A 13,702-nucleotide genomic window follows, 5' to 3' on the forward strand; every position below is an offset into this window, starting at 1 on the left:
GAAGATGTGAAGTATGTCCATTATGCTGACCCTTGGGTAAGTTATTTTCTTCTCTCACATGGGGCGAAACAACTAAAGGGACACACCATTCATACAGCAAAATGTTGTGTTTAGAGTGACTCGCGAGTATCAAAAATATTCAAATTTGAAGAATATAAGCATAATTAGTAACTTTTTTATTTTGTGTACCAGTAGTACAGAAAGGCAGGTGTTTTCGTAGCAGTCCAAAAATAAGTACAAGATGGCCCCTTTATCCAATTCACAAGTGTCTTAGATCACATAAATCATACTACTTCAGTCCTTCAAAGCATTTCCTTAACCACTTGCCCTCCAGAGGATTTACACCCCTTCCTGACCACGCCATTTTTTGTGATACGGCGCTGTGTTATTTTAACTAACAATTGCATGGTCATGCAATACTGCACCCAAGTCAAATTTGCGTCCTTTTTTCCCAGAAATAGAGCTTTCTTTCGGTGGTATTTGATCGTCTGTGCGGTTTTTTATTTTTTGTGCTATAAACAAAAAAAGACCGACAATGTTGAGAAAAAAACAATATTTTTTTTACTTTTTGCTATTAAATCTGTCCAGTAAAAGAATTTTAAAAATCAAATTTCGTCCTAAATTTAGGCCAAAATGTATTCTGCTACATGTCTTTGCTGAAGAAAAATAAAAAAAAATCTCATTACGTGTAAATTAATTGGTTTACGTGGAAGTTATAGCATTTACAAATGGCGGTATATATACTGGAATTTTTTCTACTAGTAATGGCCACGATCAGCGACTTATAGCGGGACTGCAGCGGGCATTCTGACACTGAGGGGGGAATGACTTGGTGTCACTGACATCCCCAGTGACACCAATACAGTGATCGGTGCTAATAAAAAGAACTGACACTGTACTAATGGCACTAGGCAGGAAGGGATTAACATCTGGGGCGATCAAAGGGTTAACTGTGTGCTGTTTTACTATGTTGGCTGTATGTGTGCTTCACTGAAGGCACACTGCTTTTTATGGCTCTGCTATGCAGAGCCATACAAAGCAGCGTGTAGGAGCTGACAGGGGAGAGATCTGTGTTGTTTATACACAGATCTCTCCCCCATCAGAGATGCTCAGCAATCACCAGGTGGGACCTGGTGACTGACAGCCGAGGCCACGAATGGCGGCGCGGGTAGGGTGTGCGCACCGCTCACGCTCCCCCTACCCAGAGCTGCAAAATCACGTATATATACATGATTTTGCACCCCCGTGCCACCCTGTAGCAGTATTTCTGCTATAGTGCAGCACGAAACTGGTTAAAGTGGTTGTAAACCTTCACGAATATCCAGTGAAGTAACTGGCTTCAGGTGATAGAGATAAAACACATCCTCCTACAATTGTACCTGTTTATTTACACCTGTCTTTTCCCTACATCTATTCGTAGTGCAAAATTTGCACACTCAGCTCTGAAAAGCAGGATGAAGAGAGCTGAAGTTACATCAGTGAGGAGAGCTTGGAGAACTGATTGGAGGGAAGAGACACGTCCCCTTCACACAGCCTGTCAATCTTCTAGAGGTCCCTCCCTTGTCATCATTTTCACACTGATAGCAGAGGAACTAGGCAGTAGACAGAAATACCACTTAGTGCTCTCGATTGAAACAAATACACACTATATAGATATGCTTTGTTTCTATTTCTTGTCTGAGATTTACAACCTAAGTGCGAAGTAAAAAGCAAAGCTGTTTAAAGCCTCTTGTCCATGTCAAGCCAAAACTTTCCTTTTTGATAGAATGTTAGAGAAACCCTCTGCCAGATTCCTTTTGCTGTCTCTATTCCTGCTGGAGAGGTTTACTGTCATCATGTGTCCTGATGACCACTATCTCTGGTACAGAAAATAATAGAAATCCAACCTTTTTTATGTTGTTGCAGGAATAGAGCGAAAGGGATATCCCATCACTTTGGGAGTTCTATTTTATGCTGTCTCTAGGACAAGGGGTCTCAAGACTTTGGTCCCTGAACCACATCCAACTTGCTGCAAGATTTTACCTGGTTTGCAGCAACTTGTAATATAAATCCAGTGACGCTGACCAGCCAATACACACCGCATCATTTGCTGTTCTATGCATTCAGAAGTGGACCTGCTTGATCGTCAGCCCTGTGCCATGCTGCCACTGTGGTGATGTTTGTAAGAGAGGACAGGAGGACTGACTGATAGGAATTGGGGACTCTGATGTGTAAGAGGAGCTCTCTGATGTGATGGGGAGTTATGATGTGAAGTTATTTATCAAAGCGTGTTCATTCATTTATAAAACTGATTGTTTTTTGGCCTGCAAATATTTGCAAAATATACAATGTGACCCTTACACTGAAACGTTTGGAGACCCCTCCTCTGAGACAGGAAGTTAAGGCAAATCTGGCTGGATACAGGGAGCCCCCCAGAAAAGGACAGGGTAATGATTTGTTACTCTATCCAAAACAAGAGGAAAAGCTTCTGGCTTCACCTACACTCTAAAGACCATATCACCAATCTTTTTAAGTTGAGATATATGTTCTACACCTGTTAATTTGAACTTTTTGTTGATACCCCAAAAACATATCTCATTAATTTTGACATTTGTGTGAGTGTAAAATGGGATCATATGTGAGCCAAATCTTACAAAGCTGGTATGGTTTATTGGGCTTGGAGTGTTAGTCTTCTATGGTGAATGTTCAGTGGTTAACGTTCCCTTGTGATGTGTCTGTATGGAGAAGCAGATTCGTATAACTGTTTACTATGTATTTTAGAATATTCATAGTTCTTTTCTGATGGCCACCTCTTTCTCTGAGTAAGGGAGAAGTATGGGATTTCTTATAAAATAACATTGCACTGCAGCTGTCCCACACTGGCTCAAAGACCAGAAGCTGATCAAATGACCACTGATCAGTCAGCTCTCTGTTTAGAACAAAGATCAGTTATTATCAGACTGGGTCCACACTAAAGCGGTGCAGGACACCGCATGTAATTCGCACAGGAATCGCACCACATTCCTATGCGAATTACATGCAATGTCTGTGTGGTGTCATTTGAGCCATACATTTTGTATGGCTCAGCGCATCCACACCAAAAAGGTACAGAACCCCTTTTTTTTTTTTTTTTTTTTTTTTTTTAATCATTGACACCCACACCAGATCTCATGAACGCAATGCAGTGCAGGAAACACACAGGATTCACAGCTAAAAGGCGGAGCCAACTGTCTGTCAAACAGCTGGGTGGATCCCAACAATAGTGTCTGGATCATTCAAAAACCTGGCACAGCTCTGCCCTGTCAGCAATAGCCCACTATTGATTGACTCTGGATGACAGGAATACAATTGTAAATGTACTCCTGTGATCCTAAAGAGAAATTTGTTGTTAAAAAGTTTGGCCATACTTCTCAACGATTTAGTTGTACTATTCTGCAAAGAGTGTCATGAATACCAGCTTATATTAAACTTTCATTCAATAGTGTATTATTAAAGTGTTACTAAACCCATGACCTTGCATTCACTATATCCAGTCTCCCACAGTATATAGAACATGGAAATCCAATTGTAGTAAATATAAACTGCTAAATACCGTTTCTCATAGCAGGCTTGTGACTAACGGGCTCCATGCACACTAGTATTTTTTTAAGCTCAAAAAATTCTGGAAAAAACAAGCTGGTAATAGCATTTTTTTGTAGCGTATCGGAATGTTAGCATTTATTAACATTTTTATAGTGTTTTTTTCTGCTCAAAAAATGCTCAAAAAAACTCTACAAAAGCTTTTTTTTTTTTTTTTTTTTTTTTTTTACCTGCTCCTAGATGCTGAAGCTCAAAAAATGCTAATAGCCTAAAGAGGTGTGCATGAAGACATAGGATAACACTATTTAGCTGTTTGGCTGAACACTGGTTAATCTTGTTGGAATAGTTGATTGGCCCTGTGCTGATCACATGCACCATTCCAAAAAAAGTAAAAAAAACAAACAAAAAAAAACTCTCTAGCAATGCACACCAAACTGAGCATGTGCAGATTGCCTCCTATTGCTCTGTACTCTCAGCAGATGGATTGGGGAAGAAGAGGAGAATCAGAGAAGACAGGATTAAACAGCCTTTTTACACAATGCTGAGGATTAACCCTGTAGTTTCCACAGTGAGTATGACGAGCATACTTTACTGCACATACAGACTGATTTAACTGTTGTGGGTTTAGTAATACTTCAAAGGTATATTTGATAGAAATCAAGACATTTAGAAACAGAAATATTATGCATATTAAAGAATGGTTTTCGTTCTGGCATGCACATTCTGCGCCTGGTTGTCCTGCTGGCTACTATAATTGCAGGTTTTGTTTTGGCAGTGAATTTAGAGCTTTGAAATATTGGCCAGTGTGTTCCTGCACTAGTCCTTTTCTGAACCAAAAACTTGCCTAGACACATCGGGTATAAGAGGTTACACACTATGAAAACATGTGTTGAGCGTTTTTTCAGAACAAAACTCCTTTCCAGAATCAGTCTGAGAACTGAACTTAGCTGCATGAGATCACATTAAAGATCAAAATGTAGACTGACAACTTTCTCACCTTAAAGCAAAATATGCTGACTGTACAGAGGTAACTTCAGCAACTGTGCTAAGGTTTTAATAGACTGGGAAAGTACTGCTGTCAAGTTGTAATTGCTCTGAGTAGAATTCTCCCATATTGATATGCCCTGGTGACTTCTGTCACCCCAATAGGGACATGAACAAAAATAAGGACCTTCAAGGAAAAAGAAAAATGTTTGAGGAAACTTGCAATCAGTACACTGTTTCTGGACTTGTGCAACTTTATGGTGCACTCACCTTTCTGGTTTTTTGCTTAAAGCTTCCAGTTCAAAGACCACTTCATGGTCATGGCTTCTCAGAAAGCTGTCCTACACATTTTGAGCACCTCTGTACTCTTTTAGACACTTTACTAAAGTTTGGGTTTAGCGTGTGCATTGCCTGACGCGCCATGTGTGCTGATACTCTCCCTAGTAGCTCCGGACTATCCTCCAACAATCCTGCTCCATCCTGATTGCCCACAATTGCAGTATGGCTCGTTTTGCCCCTGACTTGTTGGGGAACATTGCTACACTCCTGAATGATGGCTCAGTGGATGGGAAGAGATTGCAAACAACCTCTGGCCAAGATTAGCCTTGACACTCGCTCCTGCCAAGATGGTGCCATGCTCCACTCTGGAGTTCGGGGAACTGCCAGAGGCCTCCCCACCCTCTACTCCTGCCGCTCTGGATCCACCAATGCTGCTCTCTCAGACTTCCCCTGGCGAGGATGGCATGAAAGAGGCCGCAGAGCCCACCCTGTCGGATGTCCTTACTACTATTAAGGTAAATCACTCTTATCTGATGGGGAAGGTGGAGAAACTCAAACTTGATCTCACCATTATGCACCAGGACATGCATAAGGTTTGTGAGTGGGTGTCAGCTACTGAAAGGCGCATTAGTAATTTGGAGGATGTGCTTAACCCTCTCCTGCCTAAAGTTAATTCATACAGGGGTAAAGTTAAAGCTCTGGAAGATAAGGTGGATGACTTGGAAAATTGCTACCGCAGAAACAACTTGCGGTTTGTTGGCCTGCCTGAAAGAGTGTAAGCATCAAACCCGGTGGCCTTCCTGGAGAGCTGGCTGGAGCAGGTATTTGGCCATGACTGTTTGTCCACCTGCTTTGTGATTGAAAGAGTCCATAAAGTTCCAGGTAGGCCTCTTCCTGAGGGTAGCCCCCCTCATACCATGGTAATTTTGCCTTCTAAACTACACAAACAGAGATTAAATTCTTACGCAATTCAAGTGCGCATTTAAAGCTGATAATTCCAGGGTCCTCATATGGATCTGGTCAGATCTGGTCACAAAAGCCTCTCGCCACCTTTGTTAGTAAATCTTGCCAACTTCAGCTCACATGACCCAGAGAGAGACCGTGCGACCTGCAGGAAGGATCAAAGTGCCAGCTGTAGATACTTGTGTTATCCTGATGAAACTTCTCTGATAGGGATTAGTGCACCATGCAGACAGCACACCCTTCCTTGTTATGAGACACACATCAGGAAGAGGAAGTGCTCTTCCTCTTCCTGATGTGTGTCTCATAACAAGGAAGGGTGTGCTGTCTGCATGGTGCACTAATCCCTATCAGAGAAGTTTCATCAGGATAACACAAGTATCTACAGCTGGCACTTTGATCCTTCCTGCAGGTCGCACGGTCTCTCTCTGGGTCATGTGAGCTGAAGTTGGCAAGATTTACTAACAAAGGTGGCGAGAGGCTTTTGTGACCAGATCTGACCAGATCCATATGAGGACCCTGGAATTATCAGCTTTAAATGCGCACTTGAATTGCGTATCTGGTGAGTGCGCAATTCTTATCTTTATCACCTCATCCACGAATCCAGGGATTGGAGCTCTTTAAGGACTCTCTTGGATTTTTGAGCACGCTACGGACTATACTTGTCATTTAGTCACCGTTTTGCACTTTAATAGCACTTTATATCAGTGTATATTTATTAAGTATATAAGTGTATATCTGTTCAGCTAGCGCTGCACCTCTCCCTCGTATGCATTTCTTATTATGAAGGTTTATATGGTACCTTTTGGTGTTCAGCTGCTTTCTTCTTATTTATTCATTTTATTCACTAATTGATTTTATTAGTTGTTTGAAGCGCTCACTTATTCTGAGATTTAGAGATTAAATTCTGCGTGCTGCTCATCTGAAAGGGAGCCTTTGCATCAACAATGTGGTGGTATCCCTTTTCCCTGATTATTCAACTGAGGTCTGCAACCTCAGGGCCAAATACCAACATGTCAAGCAGAAGCTCCGTGAGGGTGAAATACTCTATGCCCTTCCCTGCTACTCTGTGTGGTTCATGGAGGCCAAATGCATTCCTTCTAGTCCCCTGATATGGTGCTGCCATGGTTTGAGTCCCTGCCACGTCCAGCCAGATCTCCTTCCAATCCCCCGATGCCTGGATGTTTTTGCCGAAGATTCATCGTGCCTACAAGCAAGCTTTTCCCTATCTTTTAGATGAGCGTTCATTATCACTCACCCGGCAATTTGGATTTCTACCTTTCTGGTTGACTGCTACTATAGGGTTCTATGTTTGTATTCCTGTTCCACTGTTTTTCCCCTCTTTTTTTAACACTGTTCTACCTTTTGGACTGTTTTTGGGACTTCAGGTCATGTTTCCCAAGAGTGACCTCAGTTTTGGGATAAAGCCCACTGTCTCTTTTTTTTTTTTTTTTTTTTTTTTTTGGGAGCTGGTCTGGGGCTTTGTTTATTGCACTGTTGCTTTTCTGCCTTGCTTTGTGTGTGGTGTCTCTGTTTTGTGGTTGTTTTGTGTAGATGTGCGCCATCTCCCCTCGGTAGTATTGCAGTCGTGCTGGGGCCTGTAGCCGGCTTCCTGGGCCCTGTTGCTCCCCCCCCCCACCTACTTAATCTGTCTGTTTTAGTCAATGTCTTCTGTAAAGTTCTTGTCCTGGAATGTCTGTGGACTGAACTCTAAATTTAAAAGGGCCTCTGTCTTTGAGCTCCTTAAATCCCACACTCCCCACCTACTATGTTTCCAGGAGACTCGCTTAATGGAATCCAAGATTCTGTCCCTTAGTAAACATTGGGTATTACATGGATAGCACTCTACCTATTCTAATTATGCCTGAGGGGCATCTGTGTTGATTCGTAAGGGTCTTCCATTTTCCTGTTATAGGGTAATTCTTGACCCTAAAGGGCATTATGTCATTCTACTATGCACGATACATCGTGTTTCACTAATTCTGGTAGCGGTCTACTTCTCCTGCCCCCCCCCCCCAGTTGCTGCTGCAGTATTTACTGAACTGACTATCCATTTATCTACATTGCCTTTTTTAGCTACTATTATTATGGGAGACTTCAACTCAGTCCTGAATCCAACATTGGACCGGTTGAGGCCTCTCTCCTAGGACTACAAATTATTTCGGCAGTGGTGCGACTCCTATCATTATGTTGATATTTGGCGATGGAAATTTCCTACAGCCAGGATATATTCTTGTTAGATTTTTTTTGTTTTGTTTTGGATAGAAAGTAGAGGGATTATAATGCTTGTCAGGTGGTTTGTTTGGTTTTTTTTTTTAGTTTTTTTTAATTGCTGTCTCTGCCCACGTCAATTCAGTTCATCCTCTCTATTTGTCCTGTTTACCATTATCGGTGAAAGTAAAAGAAAATCCCAAATTTTGGGTTGTCCCCAGAAACGTAATAGGGGAGAAGTCTTCCAATGGGGACTCTAGTTTTGGTGACTTGGGGGTCCCCAAGGAAATTCCCTTTATTTGCAGGGATTCCCTGTCCCTTCCTGTTTGCCTCTTGGACAGGAAGTGAAGGAAAACCTTCACAATGGGACACAGATGGTGAAAAAAAAAGAAAAAAAAATTTGACAGGGGTCATAGCCCTCACTTGCTCTATCCAAAATGACAAAAAAAAAGTTTTGCACATAGTTCTACTTTAACAAATGTTCACATTTATGCCACAGTTATTATAATTTGGGTGAGATCTTACCACTATGTCATGTTCATGGTACCATGCTTTACTGGCTGACACACACACACTATATAATATAAATATTGTGTGTATATGTTTTTGCTAACATCCATGGAACAAATGTATGAGAGGCTTTAAGTGCATCCAATAATATAGATCTAGCAGAGGTGTGTGTGTGTAATATTACTTTCATTGTTACATTATTTTTTTTTTTTTGGCTACTTCCATCATTTGAAAATAATTAACTTCATAGTCATAACGACACTATTACCTGTACACTATGGACTGTAATTAAGTACTAACTAATTACATCTGTATTTCAGCATTCCCGTTGTTTAGCTCATGAATGGATACTGCCTTTCTTTACACTAATATCCATTTTAGGAAATGCTGATTAAATGTATCCTTAGGCTCCAATCTTGTGACACTGAACTGATGACATCTCTTTGCTTTGTTCTCTAAGATGCCAGGATAGAAGAGTTTGTCTATGAGAAGCTTGACAGAAAAGCTCCAAGTCGCTTGAATAATCAGGAGCAGCTGGCCCAGTACTTGATTGATGCAGGGAACGAATTTGGTCCAGGAGCAGCATACGGTGAGTATGTGTGATGGCATTCAAAGAAGGTTGCACAGCTGGAATAAAGAGCTGAGTCCCACACAACATATGCTATAAGATTGTCAGCTGTGATGCAATTTCATTAGTAAAATCCATATATTTCCATTTAGCTAATTTTAGTTGTGTTTATCATTCTGGTGTGATGAGTAACTGTGGTTTTCTTGTCTGTCACATTTGATGCTGTATTGCAATATAACTTGGGGCTGTCTAATGTCTTTTCATTATTGATTGTTTTGTAAAAGCTTCATGATGAATATTTATGGCCACTTGATTCTTTGTTGGAAGACTTCCAGCTCAATTGGTCTACTACATCAGCAAGCAAGTTTTTATTTTATATATAGTGCATTGGCATTTCAACAAAATATTACATAATTATGTAAAAGCACTGAGACCTGAAATCTGCATTAAAGTGTTTTTCATTTCAAGAAAAGCCCATCTGTGTTGATGTAGCTGCTGACTTTTTTCCCAAGAGCCACAGTAGGCTTATTGACCTACTCTTACTGGAAACATTTAAAGAGAGAAATATGTTGGCTACAGTTTTTTTGAAGATGCCTAACTGACATGCTAAGCCTAGGCCTTCGTTACTTTGTGTCATTGACCTGGTCCTATCCAATGTAGTCTGAACTTCTAATCTGGATGCTTGTTCTGTTTTAGTGACTTGGTGAAATACTAAAGTCATTAGATCAGAATAACAGCCAGACAACTAGCATTTTCAGTAGAAGTGGTGAGCAATGGCAGCCTCCCATGTTTCTCACAGTACAGGTTTCCTCCAACATTGAACATACTCCGTCTGCAGTGATTTTCAGAACTTCAGAGACCTCAGTGTTCCATTGTGCTTTAAAATAAACTGTGCTGAGAGCAGCATGTAAGCTACCATTGTTGAATTGGAAATGCCAGATTTTTAAAGGATTGGTATAGCGCCCACAGTTTGAGCAGCACTTTACAACATTAGGGCAGGCTGTACATTTTCAATACAGGAGGAATCAGAGGGCCCTGCTCATTAGAGCTTACAATCTAAAAAGGGAGGGTCAAGTGATACAAAGGGTAATAACTGTAACTTCCAGGAAAACTAGCAATTGCAAAAACAAACCTGTGTGTTCCTTCCGAAGTACAAATATATAATAATTTCTCTTGATGATTCGTTCATTGACCATAACAAAACTGTCTTGGAGCAGGAGGACACATTCCATGGAGTCTGCTTATATATTTCAAATTTAATTTGTAGTAGCAAAGAAAGAAAATTTGCAGAGGACAAAGACGGGATTTCACTTAGGCCCATTCACACTTGAACGGTTTCCAGCTTGAAACTTGACACTCATAAATGCTCAACAAGGAAATTCCCATTCATTTCAAGGGCCCCTGTTCACATATGAACGTTTTGTTCCCTGCAGCAAAACACCTTTCACTCAGAATAGTACATGCTCTCCTGATAGGCAGATTTGAGCATTTTTGTCCCCATACATTTGAATGGAAAACACCTGAATAGCAAGAAATTAGAATTTTTTTTCCAGTGTTTTTTCAGGTGCTTTCAGCTCAAACAGCAGCTCCCCTCCCCTTTTCTAGCATCACTCCACACCTTAAAAACACACATCTTGTGATCGAAATGGAGGAGAGTCTGCTTTTGGAAGCTGAAACATTTACTGCTCTCATTTGTGGCCACCCCTTCATCTATGATTCCAGGGATCCCCATTATAAGAACCACCAGAGCCTTGGAGGAAACCTGCTGCCCTAGTGAAACATTTACACTGCTCCCCAGATCAAGGAGAAAGCTACAGAACTTGTGTGTACAGCAGCCATGTGCTTGATTATGCTTTTCCTGTTGTATGTGCCTAGGACACATCTACACAGGTTTCTATTGGTCACAGCAAAAACACATCCTTTAATATTTGCAAATCTGCTAAAAACGCCTGAAAAAAAATGCCTGAAAACGCTCAACTCAGTGTGAATGTAGCCTAAATACATGTACAACAGTGACATTAAAACAATACTCCATTGGTTATGTCTAATTATAGTAAAATGATAGCATTATGTCTGACCAATTCTTTGATAATGAAAATTAAAAATTTTTGTTATCGAATTATGTTGATTAGTTGTTTCAGCCCTATATCATGATGGTTTATTTTTATACGTGTTTTTCTTGTAACCTAAAATGTAGCCATGCCTATAGGAGAAAGAACTCTGAGTCTTATCAGAGTTTGAAGAAAGAACTAATCATGATAAATGAAGAGATAATCTGGTTACTATGTGCAACAAAAACAGAACTTCATCTGGACCTTTTATAGATGTAAAGAACATTGATTCCTCATACTCGGTGCAGGGTATGTGGACATTGGGATTTAAAAGTGTATGTAAACTCGAAAGCTATTTTACCATGTTTGACATCATGTCTGAGTATATAAAGTTTTTTATTTAGCCAAAACTTTGTGGATATATTGAAAAGTTGCCAGTAACAGCTCGTCCAGTTTTGGGCTGATAAGCTGCTGCCTTGCAATTGTTAGCAACAGTTGGCTGTTGGGCTGTCTCTCAAGCCTACCCATGCTTCCTGCAGACCTGATAGATCAATGGCCAGCAGAAAGAGAGCATGCAGCAGGCCTCCGATTCTGAGAATACAAAAATTTCATTTTGGGTTTACATGTACTTTTATTCAAAAGAATGACTTGTCCCTGCTCTCAAAGCCTCCTGGAATACTAGCGTTACCACAAGGGGTTGTAGGTGTAGGATGCAGAGTTTGTGAAGTTGGCGAAGAGGTAGCTGGCCAACAAGGACCAAGATGGTGGCATAGGACCCCAGCTGTGGGTTGCAGAATGACAGCACTGGATCCTTTGGGCAGTCGAATATGTTGACCTAAGACATGCCAGCCTAACAGGCATGGGGGCTTAAAATCACATGAAATGGTAAAAGGCCAATCACAGCGGCCTTTTGCCACATGATCAGCTGCGTCCAATGACACAGCAGATCACCAGGTAAATGCAGTTGCTGGTTGTCGGCTGCACTTTCAAGTACTGTCGAGAACTGGCAATTGTCAGTAAAGAGATCGGCACTGATGATCACAGTTCCACCCATCAGTGCAGCACAATCAGTGCGGCCTATCAGTGCAGCCTTATCAATGCTCATCGGTGAAGGAGAAAAATTACCGGTTTGCAAAATTTTATAATAGAAACAAAGAAAAACTTTTTTTTTAAATTTCTTGCTCTTTTTTTTTTTGTTTATAGCGCAAAAAATAAAACACCCAGTGGCAATTAAATACCACCAAAGATTTCATACGGGTACAATGATGCATGACTGCGCAATTGCCATTCAAAATGTGACAGCGCTGAAAGCTGAAAATTGGCCTGGGCATGAAGGGGGTATATGTGCCCGGTAGGCAAATGGTTAAAAATTAAAACGGCAGTACAGGACATATGCTATAGTTGGCTGCATGAACACCTGTATATTACAGTCTTAAATGTTTGCAAGAACATCATTTACTCATTGCATACAATGCTGCCTGTGTGTGTGTGCATGCATTTCAGTGGAAGCCTTATTTATATTTGTCTTCCAGGAAATGCTCTCATTAAATGTGGAGAAACGCAGAGACGAATAGGAGGAGCTCACCGGGAACTTGTACAGACTGGAGCAATTAACTTTCTCACTCCCTTAAGGAATTTTATAGAAGGAGATTATAAAACAATATCTGTAAGTATGGGAAGGTGTGTGTGTGTTGCAAGTTATTTTTCTCTATAGCATTTGAGAACATTTAACATTTTTCTAACTTGTTGTGAATGAGATGTAATTATAGGGCTTTTACTCGCTTACCTAAGTACCTCAGTAGCACACCTAAAATATGGGGTTGTTTGCAAAGGTCCGGGTCATTTGAATTTAAAGTAGAAGTCACTTTTAGATATAATGAAAAGGGTCAGAAATTCTGTCCCCATTCAGGAGATTTCTCTTCACTTCCTGTACCACAGATGTGTTAGAAAGTTTGTGAAAATCCCACCCTTGACCTTGATTTTCATTCTCTCCTGTTATGGTGACAACTATAACATTTGTAATTTCTTTTTCTGTCTTGTTAGCAATGGTCACCTTTACCAAATTTAAAAGTTATAAAGGTTACTAGTTAATTTAGCTAATTTTTCTAAATGGTAGTAGGAAAAACCAGCACTGTTGGGAAAGTTCACATCTGCTTGTCTAGGAGCTTTTCAGGTGTTGGATGTGCATTACATCTTTCATATGCCTTACCACTGAACCATGTAACACACATTTTACTTAACCACCTCCCGCCTGCCATATAAGGAATTGACAGGCGCAAGGTGGTTCACTCGTTCTGGGAAGACGTCATGTGCACGGCTCCTGGAGCGCGCGGCGATCGGCGGTGCGATGTGTCCCTCGGACACAGCGGATCACCGATCAACGGAAAGAGCCGAAGATTTCAGCTCGGTCATGTGATCAGCTGTGTCCAATGACAGCTGATCTCATGTAAATAGGGAAATGCCAGTTATTGGCATTTCTCTCCTCACGAGCTGTCACGCTGACAGCTCGAGAGGAGAGGAGAGCCGGTAATCTGCATTCCTCAGAGGGGATTTGTACACTGATCATCAGGGCACTGATGAT

At 41.0% G+C, this 13,702-nt stretch overlaps 1 protein-coding gene across 3 annotated transcripts in view; it reads left to right on the plus strand.

Annotated features, from left to right (window-relative positions):
- The window catches only part of SH3GLB1 (SH3 domain containing GRB2 like, endophilin B1), an 89,121-nt gene that overhangs the window by 22,250 nt on the left and 53,169 nt on the right, over positions 1-13,702 (plus strand). For all 3 annotated transcript variants that reach the window (XM_089668897.1, XM_089668898.1, XM_089668899.1), the window contains exons 3-4: positions 8,963-9,091; positions 12,654-12,787. In XM_089668897.1, the coding sequence (XP_089525023.1) occupies positions 8,963-9,091; positions 12,654-12,787 (263 nt within the window). The remainder of the gene's footprint in view (positions 1-8,962; positions 9,092-12,653; positions 12,788-13,702) is intronic.

This window comes from Staurois parvus, unplaced genomic scaffold (assembly GCF_062004578.1).
Source record: "Staurois parvus isolate SC_StPar_1 unplaced genomic scaffold, SC_StPar_1.0 ptg000066l, whole genome shotgun sequence".
Classification (NCBI taxonomy): Eukaryota; Metazoa; Chordata; class Amphibia; order Anura; family Ranidae; genus Staurois; species Staurois parvus.